General features: G+C 43.9%; 1 protein-coding gene across 2 annotated transcripts; it reads right to left on the bottom strand.

The window, feature by feature from the left end:
• Positions 1–542: 542 nt before the first annotated feature.
• Positions 543–20189, bottom strand: LOC135366417 (multiple myeloma tumor-associated protein 2-like). 2 transcript variants are annotated; one of them, XM_064599103.1, is made up of 7 exons: positions 20089–20189; positions 17252–17347; positions 15602–15785; positions 11262–11307; positions 8204–8286; positions 3113–3220; positions 543–1643 (listed from the first exon to the last, which is right to left on the bottom strand). In XM_064599103.1, exons 2-7 carry the CDS (start codon positions 17343–17345, stop codon positions 1583–1585), a joined length of 576 nt encoding a protein of 191 aa, XP_064455173.1. In that variant the 5' UTR covers positions 17346–17347; positions 20089–20189; the 3' UTR covers positions 543–1582. The 2 variants fall into 2 exon arrangements, with proteins under 2 accessions (XP_064455173.1, XP_064455174.1); XM_064599104.1 differs by lacking the exon at positions 20089–20189 and adding an exon at positions 19537–19672.
• Between the last annotated feature and the right edge of the window lie 1954 nt (positions 20190–22143).

Here is a 22143-nt window from a genome sequence, read left to right as displayed (position 1 = left end):
CCGTAGCAGACGACAGCAACAGCTCCTATGAAAACGTGTAGAACGATGATGATGATCAACCTTAGAATGGGACATCTTCTGTGGGACATCCACTGCTTTTACAAAACTACTAAGATGAGCTGAAGTACAGAGTATTGTAAAAGTTGAGGAAGCAATAACCGGGCCGATGAGTCGCACCACCGCTAGCTTCCAAAACGGTGTTGTGAACGGGTACCTATGACATGGTCGTTATAATCTACAGGTATTCCCCGACGATTTTAATCCAAGTTCCAAATAAATTAATCCATGCCCCATACAGTTTGCGTGGCTTGTGGATTAATTTCGATGGCGCTTGGACTAAAGTCACCTGGAAAACCTGTAGTAGGTCGTGGCTGGAACACAGGAGAACGGACACTACACAAGTCTCAAGTGCCTAAGAACAAAGCAAGATGGAAGTCACTGAAGAGGTTAGCCAGCTGTAGGACTCGAACCCACATCTTCTGGATTGCCGGTCCAGGGTTCTACCGAATGGCTAAGCTAACACAACTCTCCAGTGCAAAAGCTGAACAATTTTGTGAGAATTTATTTCCATGTACCAAAAAGTGACAAATTACTTCTATAGTGTCGCTTAACAAGTATGAAGTACAGCTGTACATGTGATGCCACGTAAAATGACTGCGACCAACAAATGAAAGCCAAGGCTGCAATTAATCCCTGTGTAATAAAGCCACCACATGCGCGGTGTTTTGCTAAAATGCATGGCATTACGATAGGTATTTAAAGAGATTGAAACATTCAAATAATTTATTTTACTAAAAAACAAGCTTTCGGACGGAGTTCGAAGTCCGGTCGTTCATCAGGTGTGCGATGCTTCACACCTGATGGAGGACGGGCTAAGTCCGAAAGCTTGTTTTTTAGTAAAATAAATTATTTGAATGTTTCAATCTCTTTAAATACTTATCTTTAGAGCCTTAAGTTTTGGCGTTTAACGCAATTCGCCCCCGAATTTGCACCCCAAATTGTCTAGGTTGCCTCTTTAGGGTGAAACCCAATTTTTACGTGGCAAATTGCCCTCACTGAGGCGTCTGTAGGATTGCACACTAACTTGTTGGGCAGCAAATGCAGTTACATCATCATTTGTTCCGAATCAATTCGGTTCGTTTGAGTAACTGATCCCGATTTCTCCCCGAATTTAGCGTACTGGAAGTTTTTCCACCCGAATTTGCATGAATTTACAGCACATGTTTATTTACCCGATTTTTACTCCCCAAATTTAGAAAAAAATATTTTCCGAAAACTTCAGGCTCTGCTTATCTTATTCACTTGCACATGCTAGACTTTTCCCAATTTTTGCTCATTAAATACGTGACGACTTGGACGGTTCAGCGCGATTATCATGGGCATCACGATGTCATGCCTGGCGCTTCCCATACACATCTTACTCGCTTATTTACAGAATTGCGATTTTCCTCGCAAACATCATTATTTGTGGCTTTCACAATATTTCTAGATCTGCAAAAATAGGGATTATGCAAAAAAGTGCAATGATATTTCGCAAGATGATATTTACGACTACAAAATATGGCACATAAGAAGGAAGACTTCAACTTGGAGATCGAGAACGCTTGTGCTTTTTCTTGTGCTTCTTTGTCTTGCTCTCTGTCCTGCAAACGAAACAGCGCCCACTGAGAAACTTCTAGGAAGCCGATTATCAAAGAAACTTCACACGCTGTTTGTAAGAACACACCAGGAGTGAGGTAACTTGCATAAACTGAACGTATATTGAATAGCGCTGCGTAATACTGATGCCCTCATCAAGAGTACATACATGGGTGACTCAAGTGAAAAACCCTGCAAATAAATATCGAAGGCTTCGCAGAGCAGTGATAGGTCGCACAGTACATCTGGTAACCCTGTCCCAAAGCACCATTAAAGGAGGTGGTCAATACATGAGCAAATACAGTATTGACGCCAAGAAGTCTGGGAGCTTCCCCCTTGTGCCATGCCACGGGCAGTATTCACACATTGCATTGCGTATCAAGGCACTGCATGTGTAAGAGGCTGTCCAGTGCTCATCTTTCCTGAGAAGGCATGACGAAAACGACATATGTCTTTCGAGTAAGTCGCATGTTCATTCCAATATGACATTTTTTACTGTGAGTAACAGAAACAAAACCGGAACGAGGATCCTCACCAAGAGGCGACCCCTAGGGAGGGTCTCACCGTCACACGCGAGTGGAATTGCCAAGGAAAGAGCTGGAATTCTTGAAGGTGTGTATATTTTTAAATGAGCACCCCAAGATGAATATTCCGGGTGTAACGAAGTCTGCTGCTTGAAAGCGCTTGACCTGATGTTTGTCGCGTTGTACTATCTCAGTACATACTGCATGATCCTGGCCTGGGCGATTACCATAATTTCACACGCATTAGCCGCGGAGTATGCACGATTTTTTATTTTTTCACGGGCGCTCTGCGGCTTATCTCACGACCACGTTTTCCTGGTATTTTCCCCATACGCCATTTTTAACGAAAGGGCCGACAGTGTCTCTGGAACAGCACGGCCCTGCTGATGTACGAACAGTGCGTAACAGGGACGGGTCCACGTTCGAGTAGATTGATCTTCCTGGTGCATTCCCCCAAGCAGCTTAAACGAAAGTGGTGACAGTGATTCACGTCTTCTGGAAGACCACTGACCCATCAATCCATGAAAAACGCCCAACGAGGGCGCAATCCGATCTTGGCAGAACTCTAGAGGTGACGTCCTCTGTTGTACACTATGAACCACAGGGTTCATGGCCTTCTCTATGGTCTCCTTTGTCACACAAATCAGTCGTCTCGTATTGCCCGCGGCTTGTCCGCCAGAAAATTTTCAAAACGTTCCTAAAAACACGTCCTGCAGCTTATCTGCGGTAGTGCTTATACTACACGTGAAATTACGGTAATAGCTGACGTAGGACAACTTTTGCTCTCATAAATTTACCCATATGGTATTATACATATGTATACATATATATTACCCATATTCCCATATGGTAGATGGGAAAAAAACTGTCGCGAAAAAGTCATACTTGTGAAAAAAAAAATACCCTGTGAGGAGAAACTGAGGAGAAAAAAAAAAAACTGTTACAATTACCTGTCTTGGTGATGCTTGCGTTTGCTGGTGTCCGTCCTCTCCGCCAGAGACACGAAGCTCACCCCTTCCTTCGCTACTTTGCCTCCTGAAGATGCCGAAAAATGACGTCTGCAAGAGAAACCAGTTTGTCTCAGGCTTTAATAAATGCCACACGTACCTCCTGTACTTTCGTTGCAGGATCCTTTTTATTTATTGCTTTTGACAGCAGTAGAACCCAAAGTTCACACGTGCACTCAATCAGCTGCAGTTTACTTTTGTGGTGAGTCATGGTAGAACAGAGCTAGTAAGCGGCGCATCAAGGGTTATCGAGCGCGCAGTCGATAAAGCAAAAAATATACGAGGTAGTGATTTAAAATCTGTCGGGTGAGGATAACCTGTCACGGAAACCTAGTGTAATTTGGATATGCTGCCTCTGGAACACGAGAGAAACTCGTTACTGTCGATTGATTGATTGATTGATTGATTATGTGTTTAATGGCACAAAGGCAACAAAGGCCATAGAGCGCCAAAACTATGCTGAGTGTGTCGGAGACGATTATGGGAAAGATGATGTGAGAGAGAGTGTGGTAGTTAAAACCTATCTACAGGTATGAGCGATGAGCGATGATTGATTGACCAGGATAAGAGAGAGGGGGATGACGATAGCAAGCGAGCATGGCAGTTAAAAGCTATCTACAAGTGTGACAATGAGATATTTACATGAGGAGTTCGGTGATAATGGATAAAAGCGGAGCAATGCTTATCATCTACATCTGACTAAGAAACCCACACGTGGTCAAAAATTTGATTACGTTATCAAAGGGCACAAGAGGGGTGTCACCCAGTAGAAGGGCGTTACTCTCGAGCAGTACTGAGCACATTTAATTTTGTGATTCTAGGCTAGCTTCCTTTCGCGGGATTAACATAAAGCTATGTCAGGCGTCCGGTCGGCACGTGTTTCTCGTGGCACATGATGGCAAAAGTGCTTGTCTATAACCGGTTTTCTTACCCGTGAGAATGCTAGACCAGGAAGACCATCACCACGTAACAATATTTATTTACCGTATTTACCCGAATGTAAGTCGACCCCTTTTTTTCAAAATCGACGATCCAAAGTAGGGGGGTCGACTTATAATCGGGATCTACGCAACCACGTTGCTTTGCGGCCGAGCCGCTGGTCACCCGCGCTCGCTTCCTCACTTGGAGCGAGAGAGAGGGAAGGAGGTGAGAGAGAGTCGAACATGTGACAAACAACAGCAATAAAAGCAGTCAAAACAAAAGTTCCTTCTTCCGTTCTCCGCCATGGTTGAAACGTGTCGCGTCTACCCGGCGTCATTCAAGCGAAGAGCGATACTGTTTCCCGAAGTGAGCAACAACGGCGCTGCAGTACGAGAATTTGGCGCTTCTGAACGCCTCGTCAGACAATGAAGTAAAGCAACGTGAAGCGACCTTCAGCTGCAGCGGGACGCACCGCGGATTCACCGAAGACGGGACGTTACTCAGCAATTGAAGATTAGTTCGAGGCATTTCCGCAAGAAAAGCGTGACAGTAAACCCCTCGTAACGTGCGACATATTGCAAGAGGAGGCCGGGCTTCTTGCAAGTGACGAAAGAGTGGGCCGTGCACAGTTTACGGCAAGCCGTCATTGCCATGCTGGTGATACCCAGCGGCCTCACAAGCCAGCTGCCACTGCATGAGGTCAGCTTAAGCAAACCGTTCGAAAGCCATGTAAGGCGGTTGTACAACGAATGGTTGGCAAGAGGAGGGCGCAAGATGACTCCGACAGGGCGGGCGGGTCAAGCGCGTGTCGCTTTCTGAGGTCTGCACTCTGCAGATGGGTTTTCGGCGGCGTGGGCGGCACCGCAGTGAGACATTGTCATTCGTACATTAAAGAAGCGTCGACTATGTGACTATTGACGACGACGTCTGCTACACCTCCGATGAGATCGAAGAGGAGTCTTCCGGTGATGAATAAATCTTTTACGTTTTCGTTACCACAAAACTTTTTTTCCATTTTCATGAATCTTGAAGTGGGGGGGCGGGGTCGACTTACATTCGGGTCAACTAACATTCGGGTAAATACGGTATATATTTATTTATTTAAATACCCTCAGGGCGTTAGCATTACAGAGGGGAGTGGTGGTTGAAATAGACGGGTTGCACAGGGTAGAAAAAGCTGAATACAAAGTATAAGAATAACAATGTTGATTTCAATGTTACATAATCACTAACGACACTTTTGAACTGAGCGATGAGCGAAATTGATGTCAGTGAACCGGGAGGGGGTTCCAGTCGATGGCAGTGCGGTACAAAAAGGAGTCAGCATGAGATTTCGTTGAACAAGATGGAATGAGTGCATTTTGACGATGGTCAGCACGATTTGATATGTATGTAGGTGGAAACATGAAGTAGTAAGACCGCAGTGTGACAGTACGAAACAACAGATTTACTGTGGGAGCGATCAGCAAAGGAAGAATGAGCGCGCGAAAAACAGTGCGCATGCTGTTGTTGCCGTCTTCTAACAAAACATAAAGCGAGATCGCAAGATGTCGTTATGATAATATATTTTGTGGAACGGGCACAGACGGAAAATTTTTCGGCGCAAAGCTAGGTTAGTAAGTTGCAAGTTATGTTTCAAGGAAGTTACACTGGCTGTGCGTTGGTAGTTGCCCACGATGAAACGGGCAGCCCTGTTCCGAATGGTCTCAATGGCCTGAACAAGAACTGCTGAACTCGGGTCCCAGACCGAATATAGGGATGAGGAGAAAATTCTAGGTTGTTTCAGTGAGATACAAGCCAACCAAACATCAGCTATATATAGGGCCTGACTTTTTAGGGTTAAACCCGTATCCGCCCGATATTTACCCCCCGAACGAAATCTGTAAAATTTGGGTTTAACCCGAATCTACCCGAAAACATCCGGGTCACGTGGCACACTCGTAAGTGTGCATTAAAATAAAGTTTGATAACATTGCTAAACATTAGTTCCATGTTAAGACAAATTTTTATTAAACAAAAAGAAATCGCCCGAATACACCCGAATTCCTGGCGACAGAATATGCCGTAACGGGATTTAACCCGAATACACCCGAATTTTCGAATGAAAAATATCACCCGATATTTACCCCCCGAATTTGGCCAAAAATAAAACCCGAAAAAGTCAGGCCCTAGCTATATATATTTAGGTGATAAAGGATGTGTGTGTGAACGTCTGCACCAACATTTCTGTGACGGAAACAACACGAAAGCTGCAATGTAAGTTGGCCTTCATCAAACGTAGACAAGACGCTGCACAGAGAACCGCTTTGTGAGCTGCACATTGCGGGTTAACGCACGCACTTCCGTTTACACCCAACGTGTGCCCAATATCGTCGGTCGGTCACAGAGTCACGTTCTTCACTAAGAGAATGCAGCCATGCAGCCTGCCAGCTTTGGAAGTTTTTGAGTCCAAAATCGTTTTGGAAGACGCAGGGGGACGTTGCACCCTGGACTGTATCGTCCAGCCATCTGTAACTCTCGTTTCTTTACACACAATTTTTATGGTGAAAAAAAAAAAAAGTTAGGTTAAAGGAACAGATTTCGGACTTGCGCTTGTAAAAACAACGATCATAAAGCTGAAATGAAAAGGAAATGGAAAGCATGCCGTAAAAGAATCCGCACATAATGTGAGCGGGGAAAAGAGCCGCATCCCATGGTGCTTTTTAACAACAACAAGATTCCGAACTCTCCCTGCATAACCTCTCAGACACGGATGGGACCATTAAGGAGAAGTGATTCCGAGGGATGTCACATGGGACACTTTGGGACACAACATGGGACACTTTTTGCAGATCAGGAGATATGTGTTGTAACAAAGTTTGCAAAGAAAGCAGCAATATGTACTATGTTTTTGTGAATGTGTTTGTTAAAAGGAACAGATTTTCATGGTGCCATCAGGTTCTGTTTCAAGAGAATCCACTGTATTATTATGGCACAAGCGATTTCAGTACTGTACCATTTTAATCCATGTCACACTGAGGTTTACTGCCTTGAAAGAAGGACTTCCACTGTTTACTGTACTATTTAGTTATTTTGTAACTTATTTTTACGCAGTGTTATCTCGATAGCCTTCCATGCGCACAACCACGAAATATATCTGTCAAGCCTTAACGTGAGCAAGTCTATGAACTATACCAAACGACTCCTCTGCAAATATCACTATAAATACAGTATGCAGTTGCCGACCGATTATTCCAGCTTCGAGGAGACATCTAGGCAAGGATCACTGCTGTTATTAGGGGAGCGCCAACGAAGTCACCATCGTCCACACTTTTCGCCAGTACACCAACTTGACAAACGATTTTGTCACCTGTCCGTTATGGTATTTGTTAATGTGCAAACTTCAATGATTCTATTGTGTACATATAAAAAATTACGTCCGAGGGAATTGCTGTTGTGTGGGTCATCAGATCTGTCCACAGTGCTGCTGTCGACATGTGCACTGACACTATTTTGCTGCTACATTTTTCCTAATGAAAAAAACAAAAAAAAACAAGAAATGAAACAAAATTTAAGGATGGAATCTACTGTAGCAGCGTCCTTAACAGTGTCGCACAAATATCCAAGAAAATCAAGCGCAGCTTGCAAGGCAGTTGCGTTTTCGTAGTGGGCACACAATGACATCGATACCGTGACTGATGCGGCTAAGTGAATGTCAGTGCTGTGGCGCATTACTAGTACAGCCATCGTCCGCAGGTAGCACATTTACTCCAATGACATCTCCCTCACTTTACAACACGTAACTGCATCATTGATTGTCTACATTTAGACAGAGCGATTGTTGTAATTCATCTCCTGCAGACATGCTGCGTCAGTCAGAAAACAATACCAAATATGGAGCCATTACAATGTTTTCATAAAACACATAATATTGTTGAAAAAATTAGGCATGCTTGAGCCATAATGTGCACAAAAGATTAAGCTGCTCTTTGAACAAGTCTGAAAAATTGGGTTCCATGGGACACTTAATGGTATTAAAAAAAAGAGCGCCCCAACTAGCGGAGTTTGAATAATTGGTGGCAAACTGTACTTCTTCATTGTTGATGCCCATTGCCACCGTCAAATGTAACTCACCTTGATGTCCCGACTCCAGCAACACGCTCAATATCAAATTCATCCCTCTGGCTTTCTCCTCGTTTCAAAGCTTCGTTCATTTCCTGAATAAAGAGTGAAACGTCATTGTTAGGGAGAGTGCAGGTAAAGCAGTAATATGATTTATTTTCAATGCCGAGATACCCTTTGCAGCTTTGTGGACATTGCTCGCTGATTTTTCAGACTGAGAAAAAAAAAAGATAGAATTCTGTTTTTTCAGGCAACACGATTGGCACCATCCAACCCTCACTGATGCCAACCCACGTCCAATATTTCTGACCCCTTATTTGAGTAACACATAGAGTTTTTTTACACATTCTTGTTCAAATTGGCCTTATGTTTTGGAGCATGCATTTTCCCGATGACTGGAAAACCGCGAAAAACAGTGTGTTCCCCAAAGAATTGGGCCCAGTGTTTTCCGGTTTCACATTTTTTGAAAATTGGGGTGGTAAAAATCGGGTTTTATTTCATGAGGCATAAAACAGGATAAAATCTGGTGATGTCCGGTGGAAAATAAGAAAGAGTGCTTCTCGCATTCTGGATGAACCAAAGATGCGTAAGAGCTGTGCTGAGTCTGTAAAGCTCAGCATTCTGCAGTGCCTGTGTCGTTGGCTGAATCGGCACTTTGCAAAGTTCAGTTTTGGGTCCTTTCGTATTTCACCCCGTGTGATGATGACGTAAATTGGGGGAAAAAACTGGTTTTACCCTAAAACGCAAGGCCCTACTGAAGGATAGTCTGTGTTGGAAATATCTGTGGCTCTCATCCTGAGGCATTTCCCTGAACATTTCCTTACCTCTACCCTTCTACATTCTATGTCCCAGTACTTTGTGCAGCTTTGGCGGTGCACATGGAGCACCTTATACAGTCGCAGATTCGGCAGAGATCACGCAAAAGTACGAATAATCGAGCAGTCTGAAAAAAAACTAATTTCGCTTCAAAATAAGCTTTGCTAAGCACTAGTAAGCTGGAAAAAATTTGTCGGTGCTTTCCTATGGCGGCAACCGCATGCAGCAACTTTTGCCAACTGAATCGGGCCAACGGAGCGCCAACTCAGCGTGAACGGAACGGTATAGAAGCTATGCAACCGCATGGAGCAGAATGTCCACGTTGAGGTTGTCATGGTGAAGCGTCGGCCTAGCGTTTACCCCCGCTTTTTGCACGTGAAGTGGCAATGCTTATTGTAGTAAACTGCTGTACGCATTGTTTTTGTAACATAAATGATACTTTAGCGGTTCTTGAAAAAGTACGGTGCTAATAACATCTAGAAATCAGGTGTTTACAAGAAATTTTGAGGTACGAAGAGAGTGTTGGCTTATGAGTGTTTCTAGCAATGCTCACTAAAGAAATATCAGACTGCATTTTTGTTACCGTTATCTTCTCACACATTTCCGATTTGCCATGTGCCACAAATAATATTTTGATGTTTCATTTAGTCACCTTCTGCTTGCACACACCTTGCCACCTCTTGCCAAAGGATATATTTTAAGTTCCAAAGGGGTGGCCTCCATATTAGTATATCCACGTCGAAGTCCGGGCGACGGGCCATCTGCGTGTCCTTCTAGGAGGCAGGGCGAAGAGAGCAAAGCCCGAAATGAAAAAAAAAAAAAGCGGTCACAGGTGACTTTGTCACGTGCTTGTGGCATTTCCTGTGAAGCGTGTTTTCATTGGCGCACACGGTTCCGTCGGGTGGCGTCACTTCCTCTCCTCAGACTAAATATCTATCCTTGGCAGAAACCGGCTCATCGGTCCGTCGTCTATTGTTCGCTTAGTAGGTCACCGTTCCTTTCAAGTTCTGCTGCCATTCAGTTGGCAAAAGTGCTCCATGCGGTTGCCGCCTAACACTCTTCTAGCTCTGCCTGATAACATCAGCTTCTATTTCCCGAAGCGACATTTTGTCAACGTACACTGACAGAGGTGCCGCCGTCATCAAGTCCGCAAGTCGGCTTCACCTAACGCACGCATGCTTTAGGTGAAGCTCACTTTACAGCGCTGCCGCGCGACTCGCGGGCGGACACGCAGACGAAGTCGTCGACGTCCCCATCTTTGAGCGCGACCCACGTCACACGGTTTAAGACGGAGCTTACAGAGCATTGTTGGGACACGGGACATTTTTTTCGACTTCGACAACGCGGTGACTTTGGCTCGCGAACAAAGATGGGGACCCAGGAAGCTTCTAGAGTGGCACATACGTGGTGACCCCTCGGTTTATAACAAAAACCGTGACCCCCTTCCCGAACAATACTCCAATCTCCCTAAATAGCGACCGGTTGTGCAATCTCTCATCCAGTTTGGCACTGATGATGTCCGTCGCATGACGGACGAAACGTCTGAGTAAAACTTGCCATTTTGTTATGTTAAGTCGGAGTTCTCTACTTTTTTGTCCAGTTATGTCGTCTCCCGGCTTTTCGAGTATTTCTGCGCGATATACGTGCGGGCTATTTAATTCTCCAGGAATGCGTTTTGCGCAGCTTTTAAAGGCAAATGGAAGAAGAAAAGCCCAAGCCCAAATTTTCCGAGAGATTGGAGGGCGCGTCCGTACAATCGGGAGACTGAATGAAATTCGGGAGTCTCCCGGATAATACGGGAGAGTTGGCAGGTATGCAATTCGCACATTGATGATGTGATCATGTGGGTTTGAAAGGATGACTTTTCTCCCCCTCTTTTATAACTAGAATACAAAGTCATTCTCTCAGTGCTAGCAAACAGGTTTTGTAAATTGCATCTCGAATAGTGTTTCTCATGGGTTGGCTGGCAGGTGGGAGTGCACGTGCGATTTTCGGTTATGTCGTAGTACCGCTTTGTATGTACTTCTTTGGTGTCGCCGCCAGGTACGCTTCAACGGGGTTCCACTGTGCTAGCTGTACAAAAGGACAAATACGGTTTCCCCAGCTCGACTTTCTTTTTAAAAGGTGGGCATAGTTTCAAGGTGTGTAGCTTAAAACATTGTTTGCTTACAGCTCTCGTCATCCCATTGAACCAAGGTTAATACAAACCTAAACTTACCTAAACCTAAATACAGATAAACTTTAAGCAACTCACCTCTTTAGAGAGCTGATGATGGGTACTTTTAGTGCTTGAGAAACCCCTGCAGCAGAACACAGTGCAAAGTAAGCAACAGCAGCAAACTGATACTAACAAGAAATGCTGGTTCCTTTCGCTGCAAAAACAAATAAGCTCAGAAATTGATTCAAACTGGTTCTGATAGAAAAATGGCAAGAAAATAAATAACGCTGGTAAAAACAAAATCAACTATCAATCCGTCATCAGTATGGAACAAGCTCCGACAGTATCACGTAACTATTATGTAGCTTCAACAGACCGTTTATGACACTCGCAAAAATGCTTTAATGGCTGAGGTTCTGACAGAGCTTACTGTGCTTTTATCCAATTGCAGTTCCCCTCCCCCACCCTTACTATCAGTGGAAAATCTGCTCGAATCAATCTTGGTTGCTTGATCGAAGGTTGCTTCGAAGTGATATGCCTGACTGCAGAACCTTAAAACGGGCTGCTGCTCCCAGCAGGCCCAGAGCACCAGTTCAGGTCACACCCCAACGTTATCTTTAAGTGTAAGTAACGTTACGTTTTGAAACTTTGATGTGCAGTACAAGTGGATGTAGTAGTTTAAATGCTGAACGTGGACCATTTGGAGTGAGTAGATGATTATAGCAAGTGATGTCACCACATGTTCTGCATCATATGGGTACATCACAATGAATTCAAAAAACCTGAGAGAGAAAAATTTTTGAGCGTTTGAGGCTTACGCGTCTGTGTCATCCCTAATTGTGGTGTGCCTCGGCCAATTCTCATTGTTTACGTCGTTTACATGAAAATGCCCCTAATTTCCAGTTATTGCTCCTAGACATATTACCACATTTTACATTTAGCTCCATCCAACGGTGTTGTTACCATATTGTAACGAGCTCTAGCTACTGTGGTAGATAGGTTTTCGAAGAGGAATCGTGAAGCTTTCTGGCCTGGTATAATAGATGAAGACTCATAAGGTCTAGAATATGAGTTTGAATCATATAAGTGCTACAGTGTATCACACACACAGCAGCTCATTTGTCATTTACAATGGTAAAGCAGAAAGAACAATCCAGGGCAGTGCAGGAACTGTACGCCGGACGTCCTACATCCCAAGGGCTCTTTCACTCTTTCTTGAAAGTGCTCTTGAAAGTGAAAGTGAAAGGGCTCTTTCACTGGGAGATACTCAACGCGCAGCCTAGTCTGCTTCCTCCAGGCATCTGGGCTCTCGTGCAGACCGTGACTCAGTTTATTTGCTCATGGGACTTGTGACCAATCCTAGCAGTGACCGCACTACATTTGAACTTTGGACCGTCATCATTTCAACATTTAATATCGTGTCATCTCCATGGTTCCCACTCAGTTTTGGCACAAAAATTCAAGGTCCTTTTAAAGGGACCATGAAAGGATAATGAACAACCCTATGATCATTTTCAATTAGTTCCTCTGTACTAAAGCATTCACTCTGTAAAATATGAAAGTTGAAAATGGTTTAAATAGCGAAAATATTCTATGTTAACCACGGGCATGAATGGCAGCTGCTACGACCCGCCTCCGAGGCGAACTGACCGTGACATCATACACAGGGCATGTTGATGATTTGTGGACAGGCTTTTGCGAGCAAATTGAAAAATTTGCAAGCAAGCTTGCAAAATGTAAAAAAAACCCCGAGACTAGGGAACACGAACGGACAGACCAACCACGAAGTCCGCCTCACGCCATTCGCCAAACCTGAAGTTAGTTACTTGCAAGAATCACCGGAATAAATTTGTCCCCTGTTCTTCAAACGTTGTTTATCAGATCCCTCTAGCTTGTGGTTTCTGTTATATTGGCCAGACAAAACGTTGCTTAAATGATCGTTTGAGAGAACATTCATTAAAATGATGATGATGATGATTGCAGTTTTTATGGCGCATGAGCAACTAGACTCATTCATTAAAAGTAAAAAATAAAGCTTCAAACTCTGAAATTGCCAATCATTTGGAAGAAGGCACATATTGCTTCGCTCTATGGGATGAAACAATTGAGGCATCCGAAGTGGACCCTCACAGAAGGCTTTTGAGAGAGACCCTTTTCATAACTTCTTGTGAGAACTGTGTCAGCAACCCATCCGTAATCCTCGGTCCGGCCTTGAACAGACTGCTCGTTCCCCCGAAATGACCTCCTATTTTGTCCTCAACTGGTTGTTTCTCTTCCCTCTGTCTCTATATATTTCTTGTATGTGGAGTAAAATTTTCAGCTGTGTTTGAGACTTCGTGTTTGTGTTTGTGCCTTTGTGTTCTGTAGTCTCGGGGTTTTTACATTATGCATCATTAGAGCCTGAAGTTTTAGGGTTTTACCCGATTCTTCCCCGAGTTTGCACCCCGAATTGAAGGTTGCCTCTTTAGGGTGAAACCCGATATTTACCCGGAAAATTGCCCTCACTGGGATGTCTGTAGGAATGCACTAACTAAGTTGTTTGGCAGAAAAATGCAGTTACATCACCGTTTGTACCAAACCGCTACAGTTAATTTGAATAACTGAGCCAGATTTCTCCCCGAAACTTCAGGCTCTATGCATCATCTTCACCAGCTCGCTTGCTTCTTAGGCATTTTTTCATTGTCAAGCTTGCAAGCTTTGCCATGAAATATGTCTTAGTTTGATCTGAAGACAAGACTGTCTCTAACCGTTGACACAGAATGCTACGAGAAATGTAATATAGCCATTGACTGCCAGCATGGTTACCGGAGCACGTTTTCCTCTCTGAACTACTTATTCCTCAGAAAATGTCTCCGTTGGTAACGTTTTACGAGCTGCTGCGTACCGAATGATTCCTAGACGCTGTGTGTGTCGCATAGTATCTTTCTCCATCGCTGACAATTTGCCTTTCGCCATATTTCAACTGATTTCGACGGCAGACATGCGACGTCATTGTTGTCCAAAACGAAACCATGCGCCCACTTGGTCCCGCGGGGTGTGTCCTCCTCGTCGTTCACAGTTGGCTGAGAGGACTGAATGGCACAAGCCCGCTTCGAAGGCACGTATCTGGCGGTCGCGCCCCGCTTTTCATGCCTGGTAACTGCGCCCCCGTTGTACTGAATACGGCTAAAAGTCGATGTGTGTACGATAGTGAGGGATCATGAGATCAGTTTCCTGCAAAGTACTCAGAATTCGTGAAAATCATTTCAACGCCCCTTTAAGGCTCAGCATCATTTTTCCTGGGATGCAAAACACGGTCAGGACTTGAATATTTCATAAAAATATAGCCTACAGGTGTCACTCAACAGAATACATGAAGACCGTGCAATAGTAATAGCGGATAGTGCAAATTCCTCACACTTTTGATACCCCTACTGATTTCTACTGCAATACAAACTCATGCGGTTTCGAAACCCTAGATCTCTCTTAAGACAAGCAAAATTTGTACTGCGCCTCCTTGAGAATAAGGAAAAGGTGCAAAATTGAGGATCTTCAATGACTGTGGAAAATTCCGGGGTTTTCCCCGACCTTCAAAATGGCATTTTCGGATTCCGGGTACTCGAGGGTATCAAGCATCAGTAGGAACCATGCACATCATCTCATCTTGGCTACAGTCGTGACGCTGCCCACATGAATGAGACCAACAATGGCAAGTAGATCTTGTCATCACCACAACCTCCATCACCAAAACAGGTCAGAACAAATATTTTTCCTCTGCAGGACTTTATCATGGGGCCCTGCATTTATGGGTTAAACCAATCTCCATCGCTGTCCGTTGGGGTAAAAGCCCCAAAATGGACTTGCCAATGTGCAAATCTGGCTGTCAATACTGGAAACACTGCACATTCACCACAGCCACTCAGTATCTTGTGTGTGTTTGAAGTGAGTGGGGCAAGGGCAAGCAACCCTACGAGTGGGCGGCCACGAGTGGTTTGCGTTTTATCGTCCACCCACAAATCTGCTTTTCCGCCTGATACAATTACCCTATTTTGCCGCTTCCAAAATAAAACTCGATTCCCCACCCCCCCAATTTGAAAAATTGGAAGTAGAAGTAGAGCCTGAAAAAACAAAGCTCTATTTATCCAGGCTGTCTTCACTTTGAAGCCTGAGCTGTGAACGGATGTGAGAAACGGAACGTAGTCCAAACTTATTTTTTCTCACCACAGGTAGTACGTAGCTGAGGTATTTTAGAGACATTTGAGCAGTACAAATATAGCTGCGCTAGAATTGCAGGTGACACCAAAATAATACATCTAATTAATTCTAAGTTTATCGATACAAAATTACATACTAATTGATTTTCATTACATCCCAGATATAACTTTTACGAGCCAAGCACGTTATCATCCTTCCTGTACCGCTTAACCAATGCATAAAAAATCATCAGAATTCCTTACAGGGCATTCAGCATCGCCTCTTCTTCGGCTTTCTTAAGTGCCTGAAGCTGAGCTGCCTTTGCACTTCTGGCAGCAGCTATTTTATCCTCCCCTTTGGAACCAGCGCCGCTGCCGGGTTCCTTGGCATACCACGTCAGATCTTTGCCCTTCTGCCACCGACCCACTGGAGCTTTGAGGGAGTGACCTACAAAAGAATAGCGGTCATTACATACGGCAGGTAAAATACAAGGTCAGTTCCACATAGTCAGGTCAAAGAAACATTCCATAACAGAAGACAAGAAGCATTTTCGAATACAAATACAGTGAACCCTCATTAATATGACCACCACAGTTCCCGCAGATTTTGGTCATAAAGCGAATTGTCATACTAACGAGAAACGCACAATCCGCTGACCTCAGAGACCGCTTTCTTTCCGGCCATTCTTAGGGGCACAGCAGCAGCAGCAGCAGCAGCAGCACAGTGTGACCTGGTCTCGTGGTCACTGCTCTTTTAAGCACTACAGTGCTTTGGCAGTCCGAAAAGCACTATGAGTAATTCCGAGGTCAACAACATCAGGAGTCATCCCAAACCTTGGTGCCCTACTTCAACACGTGTCATCCTCTGCCTGAGGTATGTGTGCAGCCTCTCCCTGGGGCTACTCTGCGGGTCATGTGACGTGGTCATGATAACGAGAAGATAATACCAGCCTTTGACCCTACTTCTAACAAAAATCTCAGTCATAGTCGGATAAGCGAGTTGTCATACTAACGAGATGGATTTACTTGGCGGCGGAAGAGTTCCCAAGAAAAACAGTCATAAAGTGAGTATGTCATATTATTGGGGGCCATATTAACGAGAGTTCACTGTAGAACCGTTCTGCCATTTTGTAGGTATTCGATTATCTGGTGTCCAAACCTTTTCCTAATATCGCAGAAGCTCAATAGTGCAGCTCAGGCCAACCTTAATAATAACACCGGGAAAAAAATGTGGTCTCGTTCCCGAGCACGACTGCAGCAACCCTTGGGGTCCTGAGGAAATCTTAATTGAATAAAATTATTTTGTTAGTTTAAGGCAAGGATTTTTTTCACTTAACATTCGATCATCATAAACAAAATCCGCATTTCAGTTCAAGTCCAAAGTACCTAGTTGTACATGTATGTATAGTACATAAGCACAGCTATTTTAAAGCAGTAACGAGACTTTCCGCATCATCATGCTGCGCAGGTCCAGTGATTTTTGTTGATAAGATTTTGTTGATAACATAAGATAGACATATCTTGTATATAGATATATATTTTATTGTATATAGAATTATTTTATAGATATAGATTTTATAAGACATAGATATATATAGAGAGAGATAAGATATAGACATAGATAAGATTTTGTTGATAAGATCCTGTGATTTTGTTTCTGTGATAAGTGTTGCCGTAGGCAATACGGAAGACAAAGCACAATGTTCGTGCTTTTCCCCGCACTGCAAGTTGATAATGCTTTGAGCAATAGCATGCTTATAGCAATGCTTTGAGTGCTGATTGTGCTCTATATACCACCACCAATACACTACAACAGAATGCAAAGTGCTTTTATGATGACAAACTGAGACTCCCTGACAAAAATATTTGCCAGCAGTTGAATGCAGTTATTCAGCAGAAGGAGAAAAGCCTTACCTAAGTAATTTTCCCTGTATTTGTCTTCCTTGACATCATCCCAGTTGAACTGATCAGCTCCACCACGGGTGCCTCCACGGACTGGATGATACATTGCTGTTCCCAAGACAAGAAATACACACACGGATTATTGATGGTACAGGATGCTGGAATATGCTATATGCTGGTGAAAAAAAAAAATGAAAAAAAGAAAGCACCTCGAGTTGATAGACGAGACACACATGTGGTGCCCAAAAATATGTTTCGCTTGGTTCAACCAACATCTCAGATCTTGTGTGGTGAGCCCCTAATTGCCCAAGCACGTACTGCATGCATTCACTGGGAAACAACGGAAGAAGTGGACAGAGAAATCTGCAGTGCCGCGGGGTAAGACACCTAGGGTTTCATAGAACCTTCTTTCGTTTTTTTGCTGGTCTTAAGACAAACACCAATAAAGACCAACAAAAACACAGAGAGCCTTTTTTTGCTGCAACAACCAATTGGGATGCCTGTTGCTGGAAGCTTCCCAAATTGGCACCACACCTTTGTGCGTCACCCAACCTTCCGCTCTAGTCCCCAATGACCTGCTCGCACTACTTTACCCTGTGAGACCTGGCTAGCCTCCCTCCTTCTTATCGCTCCTTCCACTTTCTCTACGTTGAATAAAGTGCTCATTTGCTGGTTTTGAGTCGTTGTCGGTCGGTTCTTGTCCAGTGTCCCTCCTGTCTGGTTCCCCCCTCCGTTGCTCCTCAGACTCAAGGAGATGTTTCCGTTCAACCAATAAAAAGTTTCGCAAGAATCATAGCTGACCTGTACAACAAGAGAGAACCTCCTTCCAAGAAGAGAGTTCGTAAGAGAATTGATGAGGTTGTCTCTGTGATGAGCCAGTGAGAGCTGAGCCTCCGAGGCCTCATTTTTCACTTCACTTTCCCTTACATTTTTTTTTTTTTTTTTCTGTTTGACACAGAATTTTTTTTATGGTACGTATGAGATGTCAGGCCCCGTAAGGCCACATCACGAAATTGCGAGTAATTTAAAACGCTCATTCTTTCAAAACTATTCAAGATATTGCTGCGAGTCATGTGATGTTGTATAGATGACAGACAGATGGCACTGGGGAAAGAGGTATGAAACACCAGCAGTGTGGATAGTTCTGATTATCTGTAGTATATATATAATATATAATAGACTACAAGTAATGAAGAGACTTGGGAGGCCGTATAAGGGTGAAAAACACTTGCTACTTTTATTACATTAATAATTAAGGGGGCGCTAGGAATAGATTTACAGTTAGGGGTCGACGTTTCGGCAGTCAGCGCTGCCTTCAACCACCTATTTCCAAGTTTAGTTCTGTTGAAGGCAGCGCTGACTGCCGAAACGTCGACCCCTAACTGTAAATCTATTCCTAGCGCCCCCTTAATTATTAATGTAATAAAAGTAGCAAGTGTTTTTCACCCTTATACGGCCTCCCAAGTCTCTTCATTACTTGTAGTCTATTTGTTTTCGCGTCCATCTGTACTCAGTTATACATTCATATAATATATAATATATATATAATATATAATATAATATAATATATAATATAATATAATATAATATAATATATAATATAATATAATATATATATATATAGTATATATAAGTATAATTTCAATCTCAGTAATGTGTCAATTGTAAGCTAGGCACAAGCTACTGCCCAACCCAAAGGGAAAAGCCACAGTATCCATCCATCCACCATGTTCCACGATTGAAGATACGAGTGTCGTCAGTCGCCCAACGATCACAACGCATGGCACACATACCGTGTGTCGCAGAAAATCAAATCAGATGTCACACGGTTCATTTTCATGAGTTGTAACCCAACATGTATATAAAGTAAGATGTTTTGCAACTGAAAGTTATACAGGAAAGAGTGCACCAAAAGTGTTCATATAATGACAATGCCAGCATATACGAGACTACTCAAAAATCAAATAAAATGTGTATCACAGGAAAGAGCAGACTCTAAAGAATGTAGAAAGGTGCCACTCACAGCTACAGAATGTTCTACACAGAAAAAGGAGGCATCGCACACTAACAGCAACACTGCATCGCAAGGCCATCAACGTCAGCAGGTTACAGTTACAAAATGATTTCAACCATCACAAATATCATGTCTGTAGCTCTGCATGAAGCCCCAACAGCCCGCTACCCCGAGCACACGCAGTGCTGCTCAGATTTTCTTATGTAGGTCTCCGTGTTGGATGATCCTAAGCTTTACTTTGCTAGTGTGTGAAATCAAGGATATTGTACGATAGTTTGCGCACTCTGTTAAGTCTCGTCTTCGTTTCTTTTGCCTTGGAATGTAGATCGCGGTCTTCCAATTGACAGGTTACTGTGTTGTTCTCCACATTTGCTGGCACAGCTTTGTTAGAACGTTGATTGATTCTTCTTTCTGTGAAGATTCACAAGATGAACACTGGGAGACCAGCGTTATAAGCACTGTGTGGTTAGGCAGAGGATCCCCCACACGTGCGCGTCAAGTCCGAACGCTGCTGTCACGTCCGTTGTTCGCTTCCTTGCAACTGAATTGTTCCCGCATTTTGACTCATTCTTGCATTCAAACATCTCCATGTCCAGCTCCGATATTCAATTTGGCTGAGCGCCCTGGGGCGACACGAAGCTCCATTTATTTTGAGCTTCGATAAAGCCGCCGTAAGCACAAGACAACTTCTTGTTTACACGTTTGTGAAACAGTGAGTGAAATTTCGCGGCTGTTTAGTTCGAGTTGAATCCTTGAATCCACGCAGTGTTTCGACTCTCTTTAACAGTAGTACTCAGTCACCTACATCCTATCTATGATTTCTTCGACCACTTACTTCCCTTGCGTTGGTTTCTAACGTTGAATCTTTGTTGAACTTGTGTAATTCTCACTTCCGTCCGACTTCTCCAGCACTCCTAACAACCGCTACGCTGCCATCTTTTTGGGAGGAAGAAAAGGTACAGTAAGAAAATGGCAAGTTCACGAGTCTCTTGAAATACTTTTTGCGAATACACCCAAAATATGCGATAAATTTACGACGATTTTTTAAAACATACTACGAACGTTTCGCACACCCACTTTTAGGTGAGTCTTTTTGCCGGCTATCACCCTATCCCACGCACCACGCACCACAGGGCAGAGCCGTATATTAAAAGGGAGTCTGGCCATTAATGGGTCCTGCCTATACCTGAAGCTCCACCCACTTTTTCAGCTTTCCGACCAATGAAGTCTTGAAATATGGGGCGCTATCAATCAGCCTATCCTCACTATTTGCCCCCTTATCCAACACGGGCAGCGCCATTTTGGGTGGCAAGTGGATTGGTGGATTGGATGGGATTGAAATGGATACCTCTCGCAATCTGCAAGAGTAGTGGATTGGTAGCGCAAATTTGATGAGCGCCACCTAGGGAGCGTAAGGCACGTCGGGAATTGTCGTCTGCTTCCGTCGTTGTACCGCTGGCGGCAGAACCACCTGCTGGGACACATTCTGTTGTCGGTATGATGTTCAAACAAATCTACATGAATAGTTGGAATATAAGAGGCAGGAATGTTTATATCCATGAAATCCATCAATTAAATACAAGATTGCACAGCACAGTGCCGTTTTGGTTACGATTTCGCTGCGATCGCCGTGTTCACTAGGCCTAACATCGGCGTCAAAACGTATTATTTTCGGTTAGATATCGATGGATGAGCGTACGTTGAAACTGATTTCCAAGAAACGTATATGAAAATGTACATTTGCAGCGTAAAATCAGAGTAGTCCGTGAAAATGTTTTGTCACGAAATCTCCGCTTCACTACTGTTTGTTTTCGTCGCCATTTTGGGTGGCAGTAAGGTGTCATGGCGACCCCCTTGATAAAAAGGAAACCAATCAGAGGACCGAAACTGTGATTGACAGGTCGAGCCTCTTTTTGTGACTCCTCCCAATGGCCAGACTCCCTCCTTTACCCGCCCAACCCGACACAAACCCGCCATTGTTGTAACTACCCTCAAGCGGGTGCTTTTGGCAAAACTGCCATCTTGTCCTGGTCGCACGTCATAGAAAACGTCATTTTGAGGTCATGTGACTTTGTTTACATGTCGTTTTGCCGTTTACCGACATATTTTCACCGTCTTAACACCAAGAGATGGCCGTATTTTGCCAGCGTAAACTATGCGGTGCTTTCCCGCAACATGGTAGCTCATTTCACCTTAGTTTAAGTACATCGCATCGGCTCGGTAAGTCTTAACGCGCGATCGTCATCACATCTTTGGAAGTTGTCAACAATACGAGGCGTTATGTGTAAAACTGCGCGTTTTACTGCGAGATTATCGGATAAAAATAATTACCGTGATCGAAAAACATCCAAAACGTCGTCCAGAAACAACAACCGCATTGTTACGACGTACGACCAGGACCTGTCCAGGATGCATTGCGTTAGCCCAGCAACGCTTTCGTCTACGGAGCAATACATTGGATGCCACCCCTGTGCCACGCACCCACGCACTGATCTCTATGTATCTATGTATAAAGGCTGGATCGCGCATAGGAGAGGGGCTCGTGGGGGAGAGGCACGCATTCGGGCCGCCATGTTGGGAGGCCTTAAAAAGCGCTGTGTGTGCCCATAAAAAACAATGGGAGGCAACAGAGATTGTGAGTATTTATTGCGCTGTAGGCGTTGATCGTTGTTTGTCGTCACACAATTTTGTAAGGTGCCAGTATACTGATGTATCCTAACACTGTTTCACAGGTGTCCTGCCGTTCGATTCTTAATTACGTTATGTTTTGCATTCCTAAACTAGACCGTCACTGCAGTGCAGCGCTGGAGATTGTACTACAGCACGTTTCCCAGTCAATATTTAAATAAGAAACGATGTGAGATTAACAACAACCATGTATATAATATCC

This window comes from Ornithodoros turicata, chromosome 8 (genome assembly GCF_037126465.1).
Source record: "Ornithodoros turicata isolate Travis chromosome 8, ASM3712646v1, whole genome shotgun sequence".
Classification (NCBI taxonomy): Eukaryota; Metazoa; Arthropoda; class Arachnida; order Ixodida; family Argasidae; genus Ornithodoros; species Ornithodoros turicata.
The sequence above is the reverse complement of the archived record's forward strand: the minus strand, read 5'-3'. Positions and strand labels throughout refer to the sequence as shown.

Excerpts from the sequence above, each read along its gene's own strand:
- LOC135366417 (XM_064599103.1), bottom strand. The coding sequence starts at position 17,345 with ATGTATCATCCAGTCCGTGGAGGCACCCGTGGTGGAGCTGATCAGTTC. Across the intron at positions 11,308-15,601 it reads GAGGCGATGCTGAATGCCCT|GGGTTTCTCAAGCACTAAAA; the intron begins GTAAGGAATTCT and ends GTTCTGCTGCAG. Across the intron at positions 3,221-8,203 it reads GCTGGAGTCGGGACATCAAG|ACGTCATTTTTCGGCATCTT; the intron begins GTGAGTTACATT and ends TTTCTCTTGCAG.